Below are 25,642 nucleotides of genomic sequence, written 5' to 3' on the forward strand. Positions count from 1 at the left end.
AGCAGGCCCCTCTGGACTCCGTGCCCACTGTGGCCCAGGTGGCTCTGCTTTCACTGGGCATCTGTGTTCTTCCTTCCATGAAACGTTCTCTTCTTGGGTCGCTTGGGTTGCTCCCAGCTCTCAGAGCTTTTTAATTAGCCTCTGGCCAACTTACACTCCAGAGAGGGGGCCGTGGGCTCTGACATCAGCATGCCATTCTCCAAGTTCACATCTCCTGACAGCCGTCCTCCCACCTGTCACCGTCAGGGGTAACCAGCAATGCATCCTTCCCAGAAACTCTTCAAGAAACAGGGTTGCCTATGGGTACCTTCAAAAACGTTTTAAGTTCACCAGTTGCCCTGGCCTGGAATACATTTTACCCCCTCCTTAGGCCCCTCACACACATACACGCATGCACACGCGCGCGCACACACACACACACATACACATACACACAAGTCTGGCAAAGCAGGAGCAGTTTAGGATACATCCTAGTTCTCCCTCTAATAATTGTGCATCTAATAAATGGCATCACCTCTATGCCATTATGGGTAAAATGGGAAAATAATAGTACCTACCTCGTAGAGTTTTTGTGAGAATTCAATTAGCATGTCTCAAGTGCTTAGAATAATGCCTGGCACATAACCTATGCTCAATAAATGTTAGTTTATTACTCCATCCTCCAAGATGCAAGTCAAGAAGCTTCCTCTGGCCAGCCGATTTCTCCCTCGGAGCTCTTGCCGACGTTGGTGTAGGTATTGACTTTTTCCTACCTTCATCCATTTTGCAGGTGTTCATTAAGTACCCCCTGAGATAAATTAAGCACAGTGCTGTCCCCAGGGGCCTCCAGCCCAGCGGGAAGGACAGGAAACAGATGACCGAAACCCAGATGAAGAGCACAGGGATGGAGAGAGCATGGGAGCTACAGAAACCCAGGGACCAGCTAGGATTTGGTCAGGAAGGCTTCCAAGAAGGAGAGCTAACTGAACAGAGTCTTAAAAGATGGATAAATGTCAGTTGGGCCAAACAAAGGAATAGGGGCTCCTCAGACAGAAAGAAGTAAAAAAAAAAGCCTGACTGCGCTGAGGAGCTGCAGGCAATTCAGGGCGGCCCTAGCAGAAGGGGCGTGGCAAGGGGCTAGAGATGCTCTGGGGGGTAAACAGAGGCCGGGTCACCAAAGACGTTCATTGCCCTGTTGAAAAGCTCACGCTTCTAAGTGCAACCTGGTATCCTAGATCAGAGCCTAGAAAAGAAAAGGGACAATGCTGGAAAAACTGATGGAATCTGCAATTTCATTAATAGTGTTGAACTAATGCTAATTTCTTGGTTTCAACAAACACACCATGGTTATATGAGGTGTTGCCATTAGGGGAAATGGGGGAAAAGATAGACGGAAACTGTAGTATCTTCACAACTCGTCTATGAATCTAAAACTATTTCAAACTTTAAATATAAAAAGGTAAGGCTAGGACTTTATCTTCAGAGTAAAGGAAAAGCCACTGAAGGGTTCACAGCCACGGACAACCAGGTTAGATTTGTGCTACAACGATTTCTCTGGCTCAAGTGAGAGATTGGAGCAGGGAAGCCTGGACCCAGAGAGAGAATCCCCCCAAATCCAGTGGGCTGTGGGGAAGGACAGAAGTGAGCAGAGCTGAGAGCTCCTCGGAAGGCAGAGCTTAAGGAATTTGCTTTTGATTGGAGGAGGAGGTAAACGGTAGGGTTGGACCAAGAAAAGGATGAGTTGCTGGAATGAGCAATGTGCTTACCTGGACTCTTTGATTGCAAGTGACAGAAGCACAATCAAACCATAAAGGAAAAGGGCAAATGCATCACCCACCCACTCACTCCTGCCCTGAAAACTGAAGGAAGTCAAGAGGTGGAACCGACTTCAGGAGCAACTGGTACCTGCACCTCAGGTACCTTCAGGACACTCTCTTCCCATTGATGTCTTGGTGTCATTCTCTATCCAACAGCAAAAACTCAGGATTCATGTCTTTAAAGTCTTGTGACCATTAGGAAAAGACATTCTTCCTATTAGGTCCAGTTAGAAAAATCCCAAGGAAGAGTTCCGATTGGTCAGGCTGGGTCAGGCGTCCATCTCTGCACCTGGCACCATGGCCTGAGGCCTGGGGAACAATGACTGGCCTAATGTGGATGTTTCCCACTCCACCTGCCCCTGGCCAGGAGGTAGAATGCTGAAGGGCTGGTCTCATTAGAGCTAGACTGGAAGAGGAACCATTATGCCAAGAAAAGAAGTGCTGAAGAAACGTGGAAGAGACGGGCAAAAGGATGGATGGCGGTGTCACTTCCAGGGATAGAGAAGGACAAGGGAAAAGCAGGTGGATGAGATGTAGCAGAAAGGAAGTGGGTTTAGTTCTGGGAGATTTTAGGTGCCTGCAGGGCATCGGATGGAGAAGCCCCACAGGCTCAGGAGGAGTTCTCTCTGTGAACTCCCCTTGGCTTCTCGTGAACTTCAAGAGTAAAGCTTCCTTTCCCCAAAGCCCCAAGGGCTTCTGAGACCTGATGCTTTACCACTGATGGCCCTCCAGGTCCTCAAGGTCACACTGACTCATCACAGCCCACTCACAGCAGAGCAGCGCACCTCACACCACTCCCACGTTCCCCAGAGGAGGGGGTGGGAGAGGAGGGCTTTGGGCTTCCTGTGGAGAGTACTGTCTTCCTCCTGACCGTGGGCCTGCCTGGAGGCAGTGCCCTCTCCCTGGAGCCTCTTCTCCCTTTCTCCCCAGAGGTTAAGATCGGCAACCATGGTCCTTATTGAGGGGAGAATGGGAGACAGGGTGGGGAGAGGGTCAGAGCTTGGAGAAGCTGAGGATTGGGGGTGGGAAAGATTGGGCTGTTGTGGGAAGAGTGTACAAGTCAACTTAAGTCCCTCCCCCAGAAGTGTATCACACCTTGGTGAAGCAAAGGATCATGGTCTCTGGAGCCAGATGCCCAGCTTCACAGCTTAGTTCTGCCATTTACCAACCATGTGACTTTCGGGAAGTTTCCGAAACGCTCTCCATTTTAGTTTCCTCATCTGAAATATGGTGATACTGACCCTACTTCTAGGAGTCTTTGGTAGATTGTAGTTTTATTTACTGAATTAGTTAATGTATGTGCTACACTCTAGCACTATGCTTGGAACAAACCGAGCACTGGGTAAAGGATAACTAATTGTAGTTCATCTTGTTTGGATTCATTTGTTTAACTTTCTTGATTTTGAAAGAAAGGGTAGATTGTTGTGTGCATATATGGATGATGGATGGATAGATGGATGGATGGATGGATGAAGGATGGATCATAAATGGTTGGATGGATGTTTAGTTGTTGGATGGATGGATAGGTGGTTGAATAAATAAATAAATAAGTGGTTGAATGGATAGGTGGATGGACAGATGGGTGAATCATGGGTGGATCATGGATGGTTGGATGGATATTTGGTTATTGAATGGATGGGTAGGTGGTTGGATGAGATACTGAGATGTATAATACATGATCCTGTCTTCACTGGATTTATAATTCAGTGGCAAACAAAGACATAGAAATAGATTTACAACAGAGAGAAGCATAGAATCCAGCTAGGGGAACACCAGGGGTAGGGACATGCAGGAGTGAGTTAGCCTGTTGAAAGAGGAGTGATAATGAAAGTAGTTCCAGCCCTCAAGGAACTCATAATCTAATTAAATAACGAGACACTTCAGGCTCTTTCTGAAACTGAACCAGGCATAAATAAATCTGTAAACAGAACGCTTAAGTAAACAAGGTGTTCTTTAAGAAGCAGTGAGCTCTAATGTGTGACTCCTGATTCAAAGCATCATTTTCTCCTTGGAACAACCTCAGAGTTAATTCCCCAAATTTGCCAGAACACACACGTTTCTTTGTCCCTGTTGCTCAGCCTCACCTCCTCCCTGGGCCACCTGTGCAACCATGATAGAAAAATAAACACACGAAGCTGCCGCCGCTGTGCACATCTGCAGCTGTGTGTCACCAGGCGGATCAGGGCCAGTCACGTCCCTGGACAGGAGATCAGAAGCAGGGACCAAATGTCCACCAGCTTGTAGGGCACTGGCCTTCCCATTAGGGGTTTAGGTTTTAGTCTTAAGTGGGAAATATTTAATGGCATGAAACTTGAAAAATACCCAAAAATGAGTAATTGAATGAGCCCCAGACTCAGCCCTGGCCCTGGTGCTGCCACTGGTCCTTGTGTCACCTGGGGTCAGGGGGCTCTCAGGCCTCGGGATGCTGTCTGTCAAACAGAATGACCCCCAGTGATTTCTACGCTCTGGATTCTGATACAAAGCAACAGACATAGTTTTATTTGTAGTGTAAAAATAAAGGGTTTGGAGAGTTTTCAAGATCAAGTGGCCTGAGGCAAAGTTGCTTCTGGTCTCTGAGCCTCTATTCACCATCTGACACGGGAAGGTGATCGATCGCCCAGCCTCACAGCTGTGCTGAGGGGTTCACATGTGATCATGTCTGTGAAGGTGTTGACAAACTGTAAAGCTCTACACCACTGAATAAGGAGACAGCTTTCTGGACATTCAGAGGGTGTGGACCATCCACGTGATGTGAGCTACGTCACACTAGCTCCGAAGGGCCCTTAGAGGTCCACTGCCCGTCTCTGGATGGGGAACAAAGACCCAGAAGAGTGCAGGGACCCCTCCCGAGTCCAAGGGTGGGGGTCACTGGGACTAGAGCCAGGTCTCCTGACCCCCAAAAAGGACTCTGCTCAGACTGCTCATCACAGGTCCTGGCCTGCCAGAGCCTCGGTCCTCCAGGGTCTCATATCTCAGGGTAAGGCAAAATCTGACTTCAAATCTCTTCTGCCAGCAGTTCCCCCCGCAGCACCAACCACATATGAGGCGGTGCACAGGCAGACACCCACTCTGGTGGCGGTAACAGTGGTGTGACATCGGCAGCTGGAGAGTGGGTGGCTGAGGGAGGTGTTGTTCTCCTCTGCTCGATGCTGGCATGCAGGGGAGGCTCATGAAGACTGCGGCTGCTACTACAGGGGCTGCAGGCCAGATGGGCGGGGGGGACGTGGGGGTCTTGGAGAAAATGGCAGTGGTCCAGAGTCAGCCTGAGCCCAACTCTCGGGGCAGGAAAGGGTATTAACTGCTTGCTGCCTTTTACTGACTGCCCGGGATGAGCCAGGCTGTAGAGGGTGGTTACAGGCTGGGTTGCGGAGTCAAGTACCATGTGTTCAAGTCCAAGTTCTTCCATTTACTACCCTGTGTGGCTGCAAGCAGAGAGCTAATCTCTTTATTCCAGTTCCCTTGTCTGTCGAAACGGTTTAATCATTGTGTCTCCCTCAAAGGGCCGTTGGGAGGATTACATGAGATAGTGTGGGCAAAGGGCTGGCTTCAGGCAGACTTCTGATAAACAGGCTCAAAGATGAAGATTTGGACGCAGGAGGTTCATGGGGGGCTCTTGGGAAAGCGCGTGGGAGGGGCGCAGGCGGCAGGATTGTGCAGAAGGAGAAGCTGGCCTGCTGTGCAGCTGCTGCAGCCTGGAGCTCTGGGGCCGCACCCCAGAAGGGCTGTGACCTGCACAGTTCCGACTCCAAGCGAGCACTCAGCAGCGAGCTCTCGGCAGGCAACACTCCTGGCTGGCTGGCGGATGAGCACCTCGGTCCTGAAGCGGGGGCCTCGGTGCACTAAAAAGGGTTAGGGCTCAGTACCCGCTGGCTGTTAACATCATGACCAGCACGCCCACCACCGTCACCAGCACCCCCATCGTCACGGTCATCACCGTCACCATTAACCCCATCGATAGCATCACCGCCACCACCACCACTGTCTTCACCTTGTTTAACCCTCATAACTGCTCTGGGAAGTAGATGCTATTAATATCATTTTACAAATTAGAAGGCTGAGGCTCAGCAAGGTTAATTGACTTATCCAAGGATGCACAGCTAATACGTGGCAGAGCCCATATTGGGAAACCAGATGTGTCTGTGGTCATTGCAGCGCTCATGCCTCTTCACTCCAAGGTGACAGTCCGTCCATCCCAATCGCTCTTCCTTCCAGAGCTGGACAGATGGCCACTCAACTACCCTGTGAGTGGAAGCTTTCTCTCACTAGGACAGCCAGATCCAGCATGAGATTCCATGACGGAGCCAAAGTCTGCCCCTACAAAGCTCTTACCCACTGAAGCCATAGATCCGTGCTCAAGAACTGCAGTTCCCCCTCGCACGTGTTCCAACCACAGCCGTCCACCTCCAGGGAGAGAGAAGAAGAGAATACCAGGGGCAGGGCCTTAAAATCCCTGCATCTCAGAGAGACACCCACAGTCCTGAGATGCTCTTGGCCAGACGCCGTCCTGGAGAGATGCCGCTCCCAGCCTTCCAGGGCCCCCAGGGCCCCGGGGGGAAATCTGAACCCTGCCCCCACCTCCCCGCCCAGTCACACTGGTATATTGCAATCTCCCCACGTGCCCTGCTTGTTCTCACCCCATGTCTTCACATAGACCCCTCTTTCTTCTGGGTGTTCCCCTTCCTGTCTCCTCTCCTGGCTCCCCCCTCTTTACCTTTGGGATCCCAGCTTATACATCAGCTTCCCTAGGAAGCCTTCTCGGACCTCCAAAGTCCAGGTCAGGGCCCTTTCCTCAGTGTCCCCTGTGCCCTGTGCTTGCCCTTCCCCCACTATATTAGAGCTTTGTGAGGTCAGAGACCGGGTCTCGTGCATTAAACCCAGCATAACATCAGGCATGCAGCTTGTGATGAATCGTGAATGAATGAAGTGATGGGGAAAAAAGGGTCACTTGGTGTGATTTACCCTAGTCCTATAGAAATGGCCCTCCAAAAAGGAGAGCCTCTGCCCCGAAGTCTTAATTACTCCCAAGTGACCCTAGCCCCACCTCTCTGCCCCATACAACTCCCCCACTTGGACATATGGGGAACCTCCTGCAACCCAGCTCGGTGAGAACAAAACTGGCTCCCAGACAGGCATGTGGAAATTATCTAAAACCCTAGCCACTGAAGTCTTTAAAAGTTTGTTGAAAGAAGATGAGGAAACTGAGACCCAGGGAGGGTACAGGAGCTACCCCAGGTCACACAGCAAGCTAGCAGTCAAGCCCTCCCCAACCCCAGCAAATCCAGCCAGCTCTTCTTCCCATCTGTGCTAGACCAGCAAGCCCGTGTTCCCCCTCTCGCTGGGTATAGCGAGAGGAGAGCACATCTCTTCTCCCGGTCCCTGCCATCAACAGGACACTTGGAAGGTCTCTGGAGCCTGCAGATCCCTTGGCCTCCCCTCCCTTCCTCCCCCCTTCCCCCTCCCCCCCCACTTGCCTCACCTTGCTTCTCTGGCCCCAGGCTCTTCGGGGCCACGAGCAAGGAGCAAGCGTGGGAGGTTGGCACCAGGGAGGCTGCGGGTTACAAATACATTCTAATCAAACCCCGAATCATTCCATCCTCTCCCTCTGCTCAGAGGACAGCATTTTTTCCGGGTATTACTCATATGTTCAGAGAGAACTCTTCTGAGGCTTCTCAGACAGAGCCAGAGGGGAACTTGCAGGGTTGGGAGGATAAAAATCTTTTCCTTTTTTCCCCCAGGCTGGTTCTTGCTGTGATTATGATCTTTCTTTGCCTCTCATTAGGGCAGGACTTCAAGGAAATAGGTTTCACCTGGCCCTTCTCTCACCATTTAAAGGCACAGGATATGCGGGGGGGGGGGGGGGGGGGGGGTCCACGGAATAGGGGAGGCCAGCCCTGTATTTTGGATGGAAGGAGACAGGAGAGGACACAGGGGAAGGGTTGTCATAGCCATTGAGGAGAGAGTCCATAAACAAGGAAGCCACTAGGGAAAGGATGGCCTATCCAGAAGGAAGGATGGAAGGAGTTGAGGATAATAACTCTGTTATTCTTGAGAACCTTAATCCCTCTCTATCGTTCATCACAAACCCACCTTGATGCTATTTGTACCCACAAAATAGACCCAGAATCCAAACGCCTGTCCGTTCTCACAGCTAGCACCCCCTTCTGGCTGCCATCATCTCCTCTTTAGACCACTGCAGGAGCCCACCATCTGCAAGGGGGGCCCCCCGACCCCCGATCCAACCAGCAGCACAAATGAGCTTCCAAAAGCTTAAGCTGTGCCACATCCTTGCCCTGCTGAAACCAGAATCAAATCCAACCGTGGCCTCTGAGGCTCTCTACCTGCTCTGGCTGCCGTGCTCCTCAGACTCTTCGGGGCCTCTCCCCTTGTCTCCAGGCCTCAGCCACCTGCCCTTGTCCCTGTCCCTGGTACATGCCAAGCTCTTCCCCAGGTATTGCCACAAATGCCACCTCCTCAGAGGGGCTTTCCCCATCCACCTGAGCTAAAGCAGCACCCCACCCCCGTCTCTACCACATTACCCCACTTCATCTCTGGGATAACTTTGCACAGTGTCAGCATTCCTAACATGATGAAATTCACTGAGTTGAAATGACCTCTCCCAAAATTCCTTCCCCTGGATGGTGCTGGGGTGGCGTGGGGAGCAAGAGACATCTTGCGCGAGATTCGGAAGGTGAGAGCAGAGCAGCAGCTGCTACGTGTGTGCATTATGCTCTGAAGGTCAGGGCAGGTGCACGCTTGTCTTCTCTCTGCCGCCCCCCTTGTTGGAAGAGACTGGCACCTGGACCTGCAGCTCCCCCAGCTCCACCTGACCTCCCCTTCAACTTCTCCGCATCCTAGGCCAAGCATGTGTGCAGGTCTATGGCGAAGGGCGCCAGCTGGTCCAGCAGATCCCTCATGGCATCGAGGTTGGAGGTGGGAAGAGACAGATGCAGGTTCCAGTGCCCTTGCTCTCGCCCGCATCCACCTTTCCTTCCTCACCACCTGGCCGACTTACAGCAGCTCAGGCCTGACCCCAGATGCAGAGGCAGCAGCCTACACAGGTTGCTCCGGAGCTCCCACACCTCAGTACGGTCTAACCCCGGGAGTAAAGCCTTATTCTGTACCTTTCCTGGTGATGCTGCTTCTCTGGTTGACGCCTGATGGATATGATCTCTATTTTAGCCCTCGGAAGTGAGCTTCGTTACAATGTGCTCATTGACTTTCTCGCCACACTAGATGGGAAGATCCTTAAAGGCAAGGACCCTGTCCTGCTTCTCACAGCCACATCCCCAGCACAGAGAAGGGAATTGGCACATAGCAGGTGCTCAGTACCTCCTGAGGGGTGGAAGGACTTGGTGAATAAGAACATACTATACACACGAAAAGACGGTTGGCCAGCAAACTCCATGTACACACCTGGGGTGGGCACAGCACCAAGGAGACCCTCCTCTTCCTCTTCAAACTGCAACCTAACCAAAGTTGTCCCCCACCCCAAGAGCACCCCTCCCTCTCACTGCCCACCTCCTCTAAGGATGGCCAAGGGTCCCCACCTCCCCATCTACCTCTTGTAACTCCCAACTCCCTATTTCTGGTTCTTGTCTCATGGTCACAGAGGTGGCCCAAGGTCACCAACGCCCAGACGACCACCAGGCCCTGGACCTCCTCAACACTATAAACCCCCACCCTCCCTTCAAGCTCAAAGCCCGACCCAACTGAAATTCACAGTAAAAGGTACATGTGAGATGTTAATGATCCAGTCAATGCACATACTCACTGTTCAAAATACATAATTGCACACAACTAGTGCTGAGTGATACACAGTCAATGTTCACAATAGGCGGTTTCATAGTGCACAGTAAATGCACCTACTAGATGTGTGATGAAGATAAAAACGTTACCATACGTTTTTTACATACCTAGGGTTATGACATACCTAGGGTGTCATAGGAACATGTTAACACAGAGCTGGATTATCAAGCCAATTCGTTGTCATCTAGCAAGAGGCAGGGCTCTGAGGGCAGGTACATCTGACAGGTAGTGAGTGGGGATGGAAGAGTCAGGGAAGAGTGAGGAACTGGGCCTGGAAAGGCAGCAGAGCAGAGAATACGGGCCAGGGCCGGGCGGGGTGGGGTGCCGGGGAAGAGAAGGCATGCCAGGGGCCAGGCCAAGGTTCACGGGCCAGCCTGGCCAGTGGCTCCCTTTGGCTGAGGCCCCACCACGGGTCCAAGGAATCCCAATCATGATAGCAATGATGATCTTGGCTCCCAATGCGCAGGCTCCTCTGATGCTCCAGCTGGGTGTCAGATCCCTCCTCTGCACCCAGAGAACCCTGAACTTGCTCCTGCCACCTCAGTGTCTGGTCAGCTGTCTGCCTCCCAGATCACAAAATGATTTCAAACCAGGCACTCTGACCACAGGGTCGGATGAATGGATGGATGGATGGATGGATAGATGGATGGATGGGAAAATAGGAGGATGGGGAGGTGAGAGGTGATAAAATGTTGCAATGGTGGTTATCATGGTCATTGAAACCCGTATTCCAGGTGGGATTAGGAGAAAGATCAAAGTCTAACATAGACCCCCGCCCCCCCAACCCACATCAGCGACCACCATCCCAAAGGCCAGATCATGCATTCTCAGCATCTACAGGCCCTTACGCCCTTACTGCCTAAAGGTGAACGCCGTCCTTTAACGCCCCCTCTTCTCACCAGGACACACGACAGTCCCCAGGACAGAGCCATGCATATAGGAGGAACCTAACGAAGTTTCAATTGAGTACCTACTGTGTGCCCACCACAGTCGTTTGCTGACCAGCTGGCCGGCCGGCTGGCTGCCCCTGGCAGGCGGCCGACTGGCCAGCTGACCAACAGGATCCCTATCAGCTTACACAGCAGTTGGCATTTCCTTCGCTGTGAATACCCTTGTCTCCCTGGACAGAGGGAGAATGTGATGATGGCAGGGCGGTCAGAATGATTTAGTTTCATCCCTGATGCGCCCCGCCTGGGGAGTCCTTGTTGTCATCAGGTGGTGCCGGTTTATGGTTGTGGGTATTTACACAGCTCCGTCTACGGTTCAATAGGCATCATAAAAAGTGATAAACAAGCAGATGAGAGGCGAAAGGGACAGCCTGATCTGTTTGGGAAAAGATTACTTGGGAGCTGCTCACCCAGACAAAAGAAAAACATTGACATGGGTGTGTTCTTGGGTGTCCCAGGGGTTATTGACGGAGCCAACTCCCTAAGGTCACTCCTCGAGTCCAAAAGGACAGTGTTCCTGAGTGTGTCACCCCCCTCCCCATTGTGGTTTGGAGAAAAAGTTTATTCTCTCATCGGAATTTTAAAAAAAAATACATCTCCATTGTAAAATATTTAGAGAATTCAAGGAAGTAAAAAATAAAAAGAATCATGCATTATTCCCTTATCCCAAAGAAAACAGCATTGACCTTTTCTTCCATCTTTTTATTTTTTCATATATATATGTATATTTGCAAGAGATGGGATGATAATAATAATAACTAAATCTTAACATATATACTAGGCATTGTTCTAAGTGCTTTATATATATTAATTCATCTAACCCTCCCTATTATTATGCCTGCTTTACAAATGAGAAACTGAGGCACAGAGAGGTTAGCTTGCCCAAGTTTACAGACACCAAATGGCAGATTCGGAATTCACACAGTTCCACGGCACAGGTCCAATTTATATCCTATCACAGGTCCAATTTATATCCTTCTTTTGCCTTGAGCATATGACATACGCACTTTCCCATGTGATGCGTCCGCTGCAGAAACCTTATTTTGAATGGCTGCTAAATATTCTAAGCAGGTGCACTACAGTTTACTTAGTCATTCCCTTATTTTGCATATGCTTTTCCCAAATTTTCAGTGTTCCATACCATCACCAGCACAGCTGGGAACGACCCTTCTCAGAAGAGAGCCCCCGCCTGCGGCTGTTTTCCTTCCAGGGACTAGGTTTGCCCACACCGCCCTGCCATGACCGCACAAAGCTGGGACTGAAAAGCAGTGAGTCCTAGCCCCCAACTCCCCGCATGCCTCCCCGCGCCCCACAGGGCAGGAAGCCAGGAGTCCGGACTCTGCCCGCCCGGCGCCAAATATACCCACGCCTGCCTCAGGCAGACAGTGGGAACAGAGCACCTGTCCCCATGGCCACCTGGGCCACACCCCTGATCTCTTCCAGCCTCGTTTTCTTCCTTGTGAAATAGAAACACCAATGCCAACCCTGCCCACCTCAAATGCAAAGTTCTCTGTTAGGATCCAGTGGCATAATTGTCATGAAAAGGCTTTGGAAGCTGGAAAAGAGCTCTCCATATGCAAGAGATTATTATTACATTAAAAATGATGTTCCCTGAGGAGCTGTTGCATGCCAGGCATTTGTGTGAAGCCCTGGGGATACGGAGGCCAGCAAGGAGCCCCAGTGCTGCCCAAGAAGCAAGCACAGTCTGAGGGAGGAGGAAGGCCGGCAATGACCCACAGCAGGAGGAATACTTGGACAGAGGGAAGGATCTGGGCTGCAGAAGCCTAAGTGAGGGGTCTAATTCAGGTGGAGGGAACTCAGGAAAGGCTTCCTGGAGGAGGTGACATGTCAGCTGACACCTGGAGGAAAAGGAGGAATTGCCTAGAGGAAAAGGGGTCAGAGGCCGAGAGAACAGCATATGCAAAAGTACAGAGGCATAAAAAGAATGACATCCTGGAAGGAACAGTGCGACCAGGGCGTAGCGGGTTTATAGAGAACTGGAGAGAGAGGAGTCCTGTAGTGTAGACCACACCCCTTCCGCTCTGTTACTGCCATTGATCCAGTAAGTGTTCAGGGAACGGGGAGGGTGTTGCACAGCTCATTCCCTGGAAGGCGACTTCCCCAGACGCACTCGTAGATGCTGGAGGAGGATCATCCACTTTACAGTCTAAGGGACCTACGGAGACAGGCAGGTGGGGCCGTGCTTCCTAAAATAGTGCAGGGCAGTCCTTAGAGGCCTCCCCGCAAGCCTCTACCCACCCCAGGCCTGCTGTCCTCGAGTCTGGCTCCCCTGCACCCCAGCCGTGCTACCCCCAAGGTTGAAGCTCATGAATCTCCAAGGAGGCTCAGAGGAGGAAACTGCTAGGTGCTGGGTAGTGTTTTATCATCGTTGCTGCCTTTAAATCCTTCCAGCAATTTTCTGAGGCCTGGATTCGTGGTTCCATTTCACAGATGATAGTCCGAAAAGGAAAGCAGTGAATGGGCCCCAGGTCACCCGTGGAATGTGTGCTTGGGATTCCGGTTAACATGGGCATCAGAAAGGCTGAGCTTGAAGACGCTCCGTTGGTGCCCTTGGACAAATGACCACTTCTCCGGACCCCCACTTCACACTTGCCCATGGGGTGATGGTAGTGCCTCTCCCTCTGCGGCTGCCAGGAGGCCTGGCCGAGAAGTGTACCCAAAGCATGCAGCGCCTAGGCTCCACGGCGGCTCAGTGATTACCTAAGACCGTGCCTGACTCCCCGCACGTGCCCTGTAAGCACCCGCTCTCCTGAGATCAGGGCTGAGGCTGGATTAAATGTGAACTCAGTCTGCGTTCGCAAGTGCAGCCACGGGCACATCCTTGTGCTCACTGGGTTCTGGGTTTGCTCAGAGTCCAAGATGATAGGCCTCCCCAGCTCAGCTGGGACTCCAGGGAGACCCACAGCCCTGTTGCCCTCTGCGCATCTCAAATGCCCCAGCCTGGCCAGCGTGGCTCTGTTTGTTAGAGCATTGTCCTGTAGCCGAAAGGCTGCAGGTTCCATTCCCGGTCAGGGCACATGCCTGGGTTGGGGGTTTGATCTTAGGTCTGGGTGTGTGCGGGGAGCAACCAGCCAATGCTTCTCTTTCACTCCAATGTTTCTCTCTCTCTAACAGCAATGATATATATATCTCCTCGGGCAAGGATTTAGGAAAAAAATGTCCCACATGAGGACCCTTTCTGCCAGTGGAGGGCAGAAAGCGAGGCTCCAGTGGCCCCAAAATCACCAAGGACTTCCCCGGGCCTCAGGCAGAAAGCAAAGGGGCGAAAGTCCTCCTGTGTCTCCAAACAAGACCCTCAACATTCCTGTGCCCCAGTTTCTTCACAACGGCAGGAGTTTCGTGGGCCCACTGAAGTCCATGGGAGTAGGCAGTTATGAACCTCCTTCTCAACAAATGCAAGGAGGAGCAAAAGTAGGTTTACCCTTGTTCGTCTGGAAAAAATACAATCATTAATAAATAAAACGCAAGAATAAACTCTGTTTCACGTACTCGCCACTGTAAACCTACCTTTGCCCCATGCTGAATTTATTTAGACACTGTTCTAGATGCTGGGGAGAGGGCAAACAAGAAGACATTGCCAGGGGGAAGCGTCCATCTTCTTGTGACTCTGTTTCCCCATTTGTTAAGTGGAGGTTATCATAGCCCTATCTCATGAAGTTGTAAGAATTAAGTAGATTATATAAAGAGCTTGGCACCTTAGAGAGGGCCCCCCAAACCTTAGGGTTACCAGGCGCGGTCTTACTCTTCACTGAGTTATAAGGATCGGGTGAGATCATGTATGTAAAGCAGTTAGGGTGTGACTGGCACTCGGTAAGCATGAAAAAAATGACAGCTCTTTCCTCAACCGCTCGCCAATATAGTCGGCTCATCTCAGGGAGGAGGGCACTGAGCCATGGACGTGACTTGCCCCAAATCTCCCCTTGGTTAGTGGTAAAGGCTCTTGAACACACTCTAACCCAGGTTTCTCAACCTCGGCACTCGTGGGGCTGGATCGTGTCGTGTTGCAGGGCCTGTCCTGGGCACCATAGGACGTTTAACAGCATCCCTGAATGCTCCCCACCAGATGCCAGCAACTTTACCCCCTCTCTACGCTGTGACGACCCAAAATGTCTTTGGACCTTGCCAGATGTCCCCTGGAGGGCAAGGGTTGAAAAGCACTGGTCGAAAAGGACCCTTGGGCTTCTATTTCAAGAACTTCCAGGATCTGGCCTGAAGCCCCCTCCCCTCCCACCCTGGCAGCACCAGACACTCCTTATGCCAACCACTCCCCGGGGACCTGCCCTTTCTCAGGCAAATCCCAGGGTCCCTAGCCTCTGCCTGTTGTCTTCCCAACACCAGACTGTCCCTCCGAGCTCCACCCCCATCTCCGAGGCCCAGCTGAAGTCCCACCTGCTTCCGGAATGGTCTCTCCACCCCGGAACGCCACGCGTTACTTTGTGCCAGCCATCCATCTCGTATCATAATTAGTCACAAACTGCTCTGTCCTTGCCTGTTCCCCGTCCCTAACCTCCCTTCCTGCCTCCAGACCGAAGCAGCTGGAGGGCAGGGGCTGGGCCTCACTCATCCACATGTCCCCAGTGCACAGCACAGGGCCAGGCACTCGGGGCTGGCTCATTGCTCTGTGCAGGTGGCATGTCACAGACGCGCCTGGTGCCCAAGCAGCCTCTCGGGGTACCCGTAAACGGCCCCCAGGCTAAGGAGGCAACAAGGCGTGGGGTCAGAACTGGTGAAGGGTGTGAGCCGGGCTTGGGCTGTTTCTACTTCTGGCTCCTTCCCGACTGAGGACAGGGTATTTCAAACCTGTAGGCCTCAGTTTCCCCATTTGTACAATGGGAATAATAAAGAGTGTCCCTGATTTGGTAGGTCGCTGTGCGAATTAACAAATGCTCCTGACTCCTCCTGCAGCGCTCTCTCCGGTTACAGGCCGCTCCTGCCCAAGATCCCCGGGGGCCGACGTGGGAACTGCCGGAATGGAGGGGCCGCTGCAAACCAGGATGTGAAAAGCCGCGGGGGGCAGGGAGGGCGGAGGCAGGCGGGAGGCCGCTGGGGAGGCCGCCAGACGCAGTAAATAATTCACACAGACGAACTGGAGATAAGGGCGGCTTCGCGGGGGATTGAGTTCAGGCCTGAGGAGGCTCCGGCGGCTGCAGGGGACCTGCGGTCTCCCCAGTCTGCGAGGGGAGGCAGAGCACGGCTCTGCCTGCCAGGAAAACGCGGCCCCAGGTGCCGCGGGCGCGCGGCCACTCCCTGTCATTGGCGGGAGCTCCCCGGAACTGCCCCGCGGGGCCATCGGCCTCGGCCCGCCGCCTCCGCCCAGCCGTCCCCATGGCAACTACTGGCCCGGTCCAGGGTTCACGGCCAACCGGATCCTCAGCCTCCCCTCCCCCACGGGAGAATGAGCGGTTTAGGCTCAGAACCCTGCGCTCTCTGAGCTGCCAAAAGCGGTAGGAAGCTGGCTAGTCCCACACCGCTTCCTGGCGTGGAAGCAGTTGAAACCTGGGACTGCGGGGGTCAGCATCCCAGGGGGTCACTTCCAGCCCCACTTTCTAGGTGCGCGACTTAAGGCAGGTGACTTCACCGCTCTGTGCCTCAGCCTCCCTTATCTGTAAAATAGGGATGATGATAAAGGTTCTAACCTTTTCACAGGGTTGTTGTGAAAATTAAACAAAGTGAACGCAGAGTGTCGAACAGTTTCTTGCTTATAGCAAGCACTTTACATTGTTTTCCATCTTGGGAAACGGAGCCCCAGAGAGGCAAAATACTTGCAGAGGGTGACATTCATGCAGGGTGACACATTTGGGAGTAGAAGGCAATTGCCAATCCATTCTAATACTCTCACTGTGGAGGCTGGTGGCATCTATTAGGGTTTCCCACGCTTCCTCTGGGTCCTCCCTTCCTGACCTCTGGAAGCTTCACTGTCGTTGAATGGTCTACGACCAGGCAGTGAGGTCCCAACAGTCAGAAAATGCCCCTCTCCCCAGTGCCCACCCCGCCCCGCCCCACCCCACACCTGATAGATGAGTCCTTGAATGAATATGGATTTAATTAATTAATTAGTTAAACACCCTTCCGAAACAAACTCTAAGCCCTTAGCCACCCACTATCTGCCTCACAAGACACCCCTGTCCCTGACAACTTCCTGTCCTCACTGTCCGCCCTGACCCGCCCGCCCCCACCGCGACTGTGTTAGGGTTTCTCATGGCACATTTCCCGGGTCCGTCTTCCCCTCAGCCTGCCCTTTCCGATCTCCCTTCCCCTTAGCGACCCTTTGTCTTCAAAACAGCTGTTTCTAGGTCAAGGACCTTCCTGCAGGCCCCTGGGTATGCACTGCCCGGGGTTAAAAACAAACCCTCCCTTGTGAGAGGTAACAAGATAAACCAAATCTTCATCCCATAATGGGGGGCATGGGGGCCCAATGCGGGCCAGGTGGGGTTTTCTGGGCTCTTGGTCCCCGTGGAGAAGTGGCTGGGCTGGAGGACACAGGCCGTCTGTCCCAGGGGCCACACCACAAGCTCCAGCCCAGCTGCCAGGTTTCCCCGGATACAGCTCGGTCTCCCAGGATTTATTTTTGCACATGGTTTGGGAGAATCTCTGTTGTTGGAATAACGACAACCTTTTTTCCCCTTCTCCTCCCCTCCAATAGGCAGATTTTATAAACCAGAGCGGCTGCCTGAGGTTTCCAAGAGAAAATTCTGCACAGTTTCTAAGAGGGTGACAGCTCCCCTCCACAGGAAGTTGCTTTTATTAAGGTTTGTTGTGTGTTTTTTTTTTTTAATCTCTCTCTCTCTCATTCTCTCTCTCTCCCTCCTCCCCGCCCCCTCATAAAGTTCCATCTATCGGTCATCACCAGGCAGTGAGCTGGGCTTCGTGGGCATTTCTGTTTTTTGCCGGTTTGCCTGGAACTCACGATTACATCTAAACCACAGTGATTTGCCCAACACAGAGGCAAAGTTGAACAGCTGAAAGTGGGTCACCCACATCTCCTGGGCAGAAGAACCCCAAGTAACCTACAGAGATACTCTCTCCTCATAGAGGGAGCATGACTCCCCACTCTCTATGTGGACTAAACATAATGATTTCCTTCCAAAAAAGATAGTGTGGCAAGGGGAGCGGGCGAGCAGCTCTGCAGCGATGGAACAGAACAAACGCGACCTCAGCCGGATGGCGATCAAGGTCAACATCAACAGTGATGAGCCATGTTGATAGCATGTATACCTTGGTACCATGTGATGAGAATGACCCTCTACCTCCATGATCTTCTCCCCAAACCCATAACTCCCATTGAACCATGAGAAAAACATCAGACAACCCTCAATTTAGGGGACCAGTATTCCATCAAAATACCCGACCGGTATTCCATCAAAAATAAGTCTGAGAAAATATCTCAGCCAAGCGGTGCCTAAAGAGACACAGTGACTAACAGTCGCTTATTCTGGAGGGAATCCTGGCACAGGAGAAGGACAGCAGATAAAAAAGGAATGAAATCTAAATGAAATGTGGAGCTCAGTTAATAGTAAGTAATGTACAAAGGAATGTTGGTTCCTTTGTTGTGAAAAATGGACCATCGTGATATCCGATGTGAACAATAGGAGAAACTGGGTCAGGGGTAGACGTACTACCTCCACCAGTATTCTAAAGTAAAAGTTTATTTTTTTTAAAGTGGTTCTCATGTTTGCATTTCAGGCAACCCCAAGACCCAGTTCCCTTTGGTTCTCTCCTTTTGCCCCATTAAGGATCTGAGCTGCTGACTTTGGGAGGATCCAGACCCCAAGCTCTCAAACTGATTTCCTTTGGAACTGTCATCCTTTTCAAACCAGAGAAAGCTCTGGTTTCCTCACCAGTGCTTGCCCAGTGAGCCTGGCACAAGCTCTTTTATAAAGGGCGGGGGGGGGGTGTCCAAGCAGAAAGCCAAGCTCCTCCTTTCCTAGGGCACAAAGTCATACCTGTGAGTCTCCATTCAAAAGAGGGAAGACTTCTGACAACCTGGTTAGAAGGGAAGGGAGACTTCTCCTGACGCTGCCTTGGAGAGAATGCACACAGATTTACTTAGGACTGGATTTGTTGGGGGCTTTGGGGAGCTGATGGAGATAATGAGAAGCAAGCGGTCTCCTCCACTCCCCCCCAACCCCCACGGCGATGCCTTCACTGCCCCTTAGTACCCTTGGGCTGCCAAAAACCATCTGCAAAGAAGCTTTGTGCAACCAGAACTGTTTGCTAGGTCTTTAAAGTCCATCACCTGACACACAGTAGGCACTTCACATATGTTCACACATTAATGGCTACCATTTATTACGCACCAGGCCCTGTGCTGGGGAGGAGAAAGGGGGTCCTGTTTAATTATGCGGTAGGCATTTTGTCATCCTCATATTACAGAGGCCCAAAGAGCTTGAGAAATTGGCCCCAAGTCATAACTAGAAAGCATTGCAGAGAAGCTTCCTGTCCAAGTCATTTAAGTCCTAAATTCTTGACCTTTACTCACACCAGCCACCCTAATGCAGGCCCCTTTCCCCTGGCCCCCGGGGCCCCAGAACTTGCTGCCCGCTGTCTGCAGAGGCTCCCGAGCTCACTCCTTCATCTGTGGCCTTCAGGCAGCAGTAATTTTCTAGTCTCTTTCTTTTAAAACTTAATTTGCCAATTTCCCCCTTGGAGGTGCTTTTTGATATTCCTTCAGGCTGTCAGCCTGGACAGGCCACGGAAGCGGAATCCAAAGAGATGGATGCTTATTACAAGCATTCAATTAGTGGAGTTTGAATAATGCAGCCCCGGGTGCCCCATCCATGCAGGGAGGCTGAGACGCCCTCCCCCACCTCCGACTATTAATGGCCTTTCTCATATTTATTGCCACCTAACCAGATATCCTGCACTTGGTATAATTTGATATCTGCCCAGTCCCCAGAGTGCCTTCTCAACAGATGTTTACCCCAATGTTGGAGTGGATTTATAAGATTTATATTCCCTTTTGCTGAGTGGAGTCCTCAGGAAAGGCAGACTCTGTCTTCCCAGGCAGAGAACCCTGCCTTGGCTGATGGAGTGGCCTCCAGCAGGAACATTTTAATACATCACTTATTAAAATGGACCTGGAGCCTTGGCCAAGGGCTCCCACGCTCCCCCCTTCCCAGCAGAGGGCAGCTCTGGGCCTCAGCTGACCACATCCAAGCCCTGCCTCCCTCTGACCCTGCACACAGTTGTCTGCTATGCAGAATAGCAGGAGAGCCCAGCCTGAAAACAACAAACCAACAAAAGGACCTTTAAGGCAGAAGGACAGTGGCCGCAGCTGGGAATGAGCCTGGACCTTGGTTGAGATGACTCTGCATCCCCATCCCAGCTTGGGCTCTGGGTTCCGGTTCTTCCCCAGGGACTTACTAACTGAGTGACCTCATACAAGTTACTTAATGTCTGAGCTCTGACTCCTTCTGCACAATCAGGATAATACTGCCTACTTCACACGGCTATTGTGAGTGGGCGAACAGTAAAAGCTTAATTAATGTGGGCGTGGCATCATGTCCCTTTCGCCCCTCTGGGCTTGTCAGTTCCCTCACATACTAAATGGAGTTCAGGGTGGTGGGTTTCCAGGGCTGCTGGACCAATTATGTGGGATGGAAGGAGAAGAAAGCACTTTGAAACTGCAGAGTGCTTTGATCAGGTAAGCGGTAATTACTCCTGGGTGCAACCATGTCTGCCTCCTGAAAGGGCCGTTCCATATGGCCCCCACCTGTCTTGGCAGATTGATGGCGCACCGAAGGTGGGCCCTGCCCCTAACTCTCTGCAAGGCACCCCTCGCCTTCTCGTGGGAAAAGCTGGGCTCCGGGACGGCTCAAGGCCCGTTAGCTCTGAGATGCTGGGATTCCCTGGGGTCAGCAGAGAGCAGAGCCAGGCTTGGGGACAGGGTCGTGTGCCTGGGAAATCAAGCTGGCATTCCCAAATCACCCTGCTGGCACTGCCATTGCCAGCTTGCCTGCCACCCCTTATGACTGATGGGATGGCGAGCTCTCTGCTGGGTCCTCCTGAGCTCTGGGCCTCCGCGGCCTGGGAAGGGAGCTGAGACACCACCCTTCCCCCCAGGCCTTCCGGAACCTCGCTTTCTCCCCCCCCAGCCCCCACCCCAGGGCCTGTCTTACCTGATGTCTGAGTCACAGGCAGGCTCCTGTCACTGTGAGCTGTGTTGTGACTCCCAGGCTGACAGTTTTACAACAAACACATTAAAAGCTCCCGGCAGTGGGGCTCCTGAATGTGGAACAGTCCAGGAGAAAAAACTCTCCCTGCCTTCCTGCAGCCAAAACACTTCTCTAGACTCCTCCCGCGGGGGCCTGCTCTGTCTATTAACTGCCCTGAACACAACTAGGGGCTGAGACTTTTTTAATAAGGAGACTTTCTGAGCCGTGATTGCAGGAAAACTGCTGAGTGAGGAAGCCTGAGACATCCCAGGCTGTGGGCCCCAGATGACCAGTCCCATCCCTCCTGCAGGGACCTGTGAATTCAGGAGGAAGGGGAGGAGCCCTAGCGCCTCTCAGCCCTGCCTTTGCAGACAGGTGGCAGGATTATATGGACCAGAGCATCCTGAGTGCTTCATGCACTGGGTGTTGTGTTAATCCTCCCAACAACGCTATAGGTGGGAGCTGCATTATCCCCACTTTACAGATTTGGAAACTGAGGCTTAAAGAAGTGAAGGGACTTGCTCATCTATACAGTCAGGAAGTGAAGCACTCTGTCAGCCTCCAAACATTGCTCTTACAAAGACTGACCACCTCCCAACATACCACCCTTCCTTCTCGCCACATCCCACCAGGGATGGCAGAAACCTCAGGGAGGCAAGGAGAGCCCAGTGAGAATCCACACTGAAGGAGCTTGTTCTTCGGGGGTGGCCTTCCCTGTCCAGCTGGTCTTTCCAACCATCTGAGCCCAACCCACAGCGCCCTCCACGTCACCTTTTTGCTTCACAGGCCAAAGCTCCCCTTCACTCCTTCCTGTCCCCACCCCCCACCCCCACCCCCAAAGCAGAGAGGAGAGGAGTGAGACACAGGAACAGTTCTTTTATTGTATTGTACATCGGAGAAATAGCCCTGTGTGCTGGTTAAAGGTGCAACATACAGAATATCGAATTAAGAAAAGAGGAACAGGGAAGGGAAGGGAAGAAACCTCTTGAGGTCCAAAGTTGCAAACAAAAAAAATGGTAAAAGATTTCCTCACGCAAGAGGCATTTTTGCAAATACCATGCAAAACAGGCAGCTGGTGTGCCTTAAGAGAACCCCTATAAATAACAGAAAAGACACTCCAAGCATTCCTTTACGTGGACTCAGAGCACAGGGAAAAGGAAAAGAAACCAAAATGCCTTTTGGCATTTCAAGATATTTGGCACTCTTGTGATTACATTTTTTTTTACAGTCCATTTAAGAGAATAAACTGACACAATATTAGAGGAAAAAACAGGCTGCTCACACAACGGACTGCAGAGAGAGGTTAGAAAAAGCTCAAGCATTTTTTTTTTATGGTTTTTCTTTCCTGACATATAAAATGTGTCCATTTGCATTAACTTGGGCAAATAGCTTGCAGCAACAAAGAAACACAAGCTTTACAATTCATTTTAAAATAAAACAAGGATTCTTTCTATGTATCATTCCTTAAGAAAAGTTCTCTTCTTATTTTAAACACATTCCTGATAACTCTGAATGATGACCAAAATAAAACAAAATATCTATACTGATCATTTTCTGGGTGGTTTGTTTTTTGTTTGTTTTTTTTTTTGTACATCCAAGGATAGCAACATAAAAAAATAAAACTTAACAGCATTTCACATCCAAGTGCACAGAATAATTTTTGCAAGATTAAATAATGTAAACATTGGGAACAGCCAAATCAGCAAAGAATGCCAACACCTCAAAACACCCGGTGTTGCCGCTTCATTATTTAAGTGGTTCAAAATCCAGATCTATAGTTGCGCAATATTCACTGTATATAATAAGAAATTGATATTAATTTTGACAAATAGCTGCAACTGAGACTTCTTTTTTATTTCTTTATATGTGTGTGTATAGTGATTTTGTTATTTTTAAAATTTTTATTTTTGCAGAGGAGCCCAGAGCCGCCGCCGCCGCCGCCTCCTCCTCACGCCTCCTCTGTCTCCCGGCCTGACACGAGATACAGGTTGTTGATTTCATCGCAGGTAGCAAGCTAGTAATAAATTTCCAAGTGCTTTCTCTTTTCACGCTCTTTTTGCCAATAACTGTTACCGCCGTTCTTATTCTTATTCTCTCCCTTAACTCATTGTCTTTGGGGGAGTTAGACACCAGGAGGTGCCTTGTCTGTCATATTTTTCAGCACGTCATCAATTCTATCATCTTCAATAACAACTGCAAAAAAGAGGGGAGAAAAAGAAAAATGAGCGCGCTGGGCCTCGCCAGGGGTCTCGGTTGAGCCCGGGAGCGGGGAGAGGCTGGCGAAGGGCGGGGAAGTGGGGGCTCCTCGCGCGCAGACACAGACCCGTCCTCTCCGGCCCCTGCCCGGGGTCCCCAGCCTTTGACCACTCCCCCCACCCCCTGGCTGTGTCCCCGCTCAGTTCTAAGAAAAGGAAACAGAGAGGGCGCACATCCCGCGGCCCGGCCGCTTCCACACCACCCACCCCACCCCGGGGCGCGTTTATTTAATGAAAAAAGCCACCAGGGCCGAAGAACGGCGCGAGGAGCCAAGGTCTCCGGGTTGAGGACCCTCGAGGACGCATCAAGAGCGGCGCGGGGAGGGGAGCGACGCCAGGGGCCGGTTCCCTCGGCGCGCAGCCGACCCCGGGATCCGGCCTCGGCCGGGCGGGCGACCCGCTCCCGCGCGGACTCGTCCCCCCGCGCGCTCTCCCCTCGGCCGCAGAGGTCAGAGCCTCCGCTCGCTGCGTCCACCGCCTCTCTCGTCCTGTCGACCCAGTCTCGCCTTCCTCTATCCCTCCGTCAGTCTCTCCGTGGCGCGATCGTCACCTGTCGAGGTCTCCCGGTCTCTCTCCGTGTCGGGGGTGTCGGTCGCCCTCATTGTTTCAGCTGCTTCCCTGCCCTCCCCAGACTTGCGTCCTCGCTCGCAGCCTCTCCCGCTCTGGCTCCCTCTCCCGAGCTTTGTCTCGGTCTCTGCCCATCCCGGTCCCCACCCCCAACCGGCTCCCCCATCTCTGCGCCTCGGTCTCTCCCGGCTGCTGTCGGTCTCCCTCACTGTCCCCGCGCCTCTGGAGCCCCTCTCCGAGCCGCTCTGGGTCCCGGTCTCTCCCGGGCTTTTCCAGCTCTCGCGCTCAGCGCCCAGGTTCGGCAAACCCCCACCCCCTGCCAAGTCACAATGAAAACCCCGAAAGCCTCTCAGAAATGGGGTCCTCGTCCCGCAGTTCCACACGCCGTCCCTTGGGGAGTCCTGGGACACCCCCCACCCCGGTCATAGATCGAGTGCAGCTGCGACTACATTGCGCAAAGGGGAAGGGGGTGTAGAAATCGGAAAGCAAACTTTGGCGCGGGTGGGGTCCCATATAATCTTTCAGCCCTCGCTGCAGCTGGAAGCCGCCACGCCCCCTGGGTGACCCCACCGGGGACCAGGCTGAGCGGGAAGGATTCCCACGACCCGCCGGAGCCGGACCTGCAGTGCGGGATCCCCCGGTTCTGCTCGATGGGATTCCACTGAGCCGGGACGGGTTGCCGCGTGCGGGGAACCCCCCGCAAACCTCCGACAGGCTTCAGTGCCCGAGAAAAGCGGTTCCTGGAGAGGAGGCCGCGAACTCACCCCGCTTGCTCCGGCCGATCTGGCCCAGCTTGGGCGGCCGCTTGTTCTGCCCGGCGCCGAAGAAGTTGTTGGTGTCCTGCAGGCGGCAGGAGAAGATCTGGCCCACGTCGCCGCCGTCGCCGTAGGGGCTCAGCTTCTCGTCGCCGTAGGGCAGCACCTCCGACATGGTCGCGTCCGGGGGCTCCGCCGCGGCGCCTCCTCCTCCCGCGTCCCCGCCCGCGGCGGACAGGGTCAGCGGCGCTGGGGCCGGGGACGGCCGGCCGGGGACGGCCCGCGGGCTGCGGCGGCGGCTGGGGCGCCGGCGAGCGGAGGGGGGACACCGCTAGGGCAGGAGGGCGCAGCCCGCCCGAGCGACCCGGCGAGCGCCCGCCGCCGCGCTGCGCCGCGCTGCGCTGCGCTCCGGTTCCGCGCGCGAGGGGCTGCTGCTCTGGCCGAGGCCGGCAGGACTCACATCCTCAGCGCGCTCGGGCGCGGGGCGGGGGCCGGGCGGGGCGGGGCCGCCAACCAAGGGGAGGAAGGCTGTCCCAGCGAGCCCCGAGGGCGCGAGGCCGAGGAGGGCACCCTCCGGGGAGCCGGCGGGCCGGTCCTGCGGCGAGTGCAGGCGGCTGCGGCGCAGGTTCGGGAAGGCTGACTGGGGAGCTGAGCGCGGCGGGGAGGCGAGGGGCGGAGAGGGAGGGAAGCGAGGGGGGGAGGGAGGGCAGGAGGTGGGTGGGTACCGGCGGGGGGGGGGGCAGTGAGAGCGACTGAGAGGGAGACGGGGAAAAAAAAACAGAGACCGAAAGAGAGGGAGGGAGGCAGGAGACTGGACAAAAAGAGACCGGAGAGAGAAAGAGAGGAAGGAAAAGAGGAGAAGAAAGGGGGGAGGGAACGGCTAGATCCGGATCCGAGAGGCAGAGGCAGAGAGGAGATGGAAAGGGAAAGAAACGGGGCGTGGGGGGTGGGGGAAGGGGGGGGAGAGAGAGAGAGAGAGAGAGAGAGAGAGAGAGAGAGAGAGAGAGAGAGAGGGAGAGGGAGAGGGAGAGAGAGGGTCGGGGAGGGAAGGAGGAGAGTGAGCGAGCGAGGAGGGCGCTGGGACTGCGGAGCCCGCCTGCCAGCAGCTGCAAGCCAGGAACGCCGGCGGCGGCGGCGGCGGCGCGGAGGGGAGGCACGGGCGGAGCGCACAGAGGGCGGGGAGGCGGGGGCCCGGGGCCTCGGGGAGAGATCCCTGGAAGCCGAGCGACGTCACGGGGCCGCGCCGGCCGGCCCGGGCCGCGGCCGCCTTCCTGCCCCCGCCCCCAGCACCCTGCGCCCCGCCCGCCCGGAGGGGCCCCCGGCTAGCCCCGCCCCGGCCTG

At 53.4% G+C, this 25,642-nt stretch overlaps 1 protein-coding gene across 1 annotated transcript; it reads right to left on the reverse strand.

Annotated features, from left to right (window-relative positions):
- Positions 1 to 22,286: 22,286 nt before the first annotated feature.
- CAMK2N1 (calcium/calmodulin dependent protein kinase II inhibitor 1) lies at positions 22,287 to 24,714 on the reverse strand. Its single transcript, XM_054571441.1, has 2 exons — positions 24,311 to 24,714; positions 22,287 to 22,917 (listed from the first exon to the last, which is right to left on the reverse strand). The coding sequence occupies exons 1-2, from the start codon at positions 24,474 to 24,476 to the stop codon at positions 22,847 to 22,849; spliced, it is 237 nt and encodes a 78-aa protein (XP_054427416.1). The 5' UTR covers positions 24,477 to 24,714; the 3' UTR covers positions 22,287 to 22,846.
- Positions 24,715 to 25,642: the final 928 nt, after the last annotated feature.

Source organism: Pteronotus mesoamericanus, unplaced genomic scaffold, assembly GCF_021234165.1.
Source record: "Pteronotus mesoamericanus isolate MK-2021 breed Mesoamerican mustached bat unplaced genomic scaffold, CSHL_Meso_final contig_221, whole genome shotgun sequence".
Taxonomy (NCBI): Eukaryota; Metazoa; Chordata; class Mammalia; order Chiroptera; family Mormoopidae; genus Pteronotus; species Pteronotus mesoamericanus.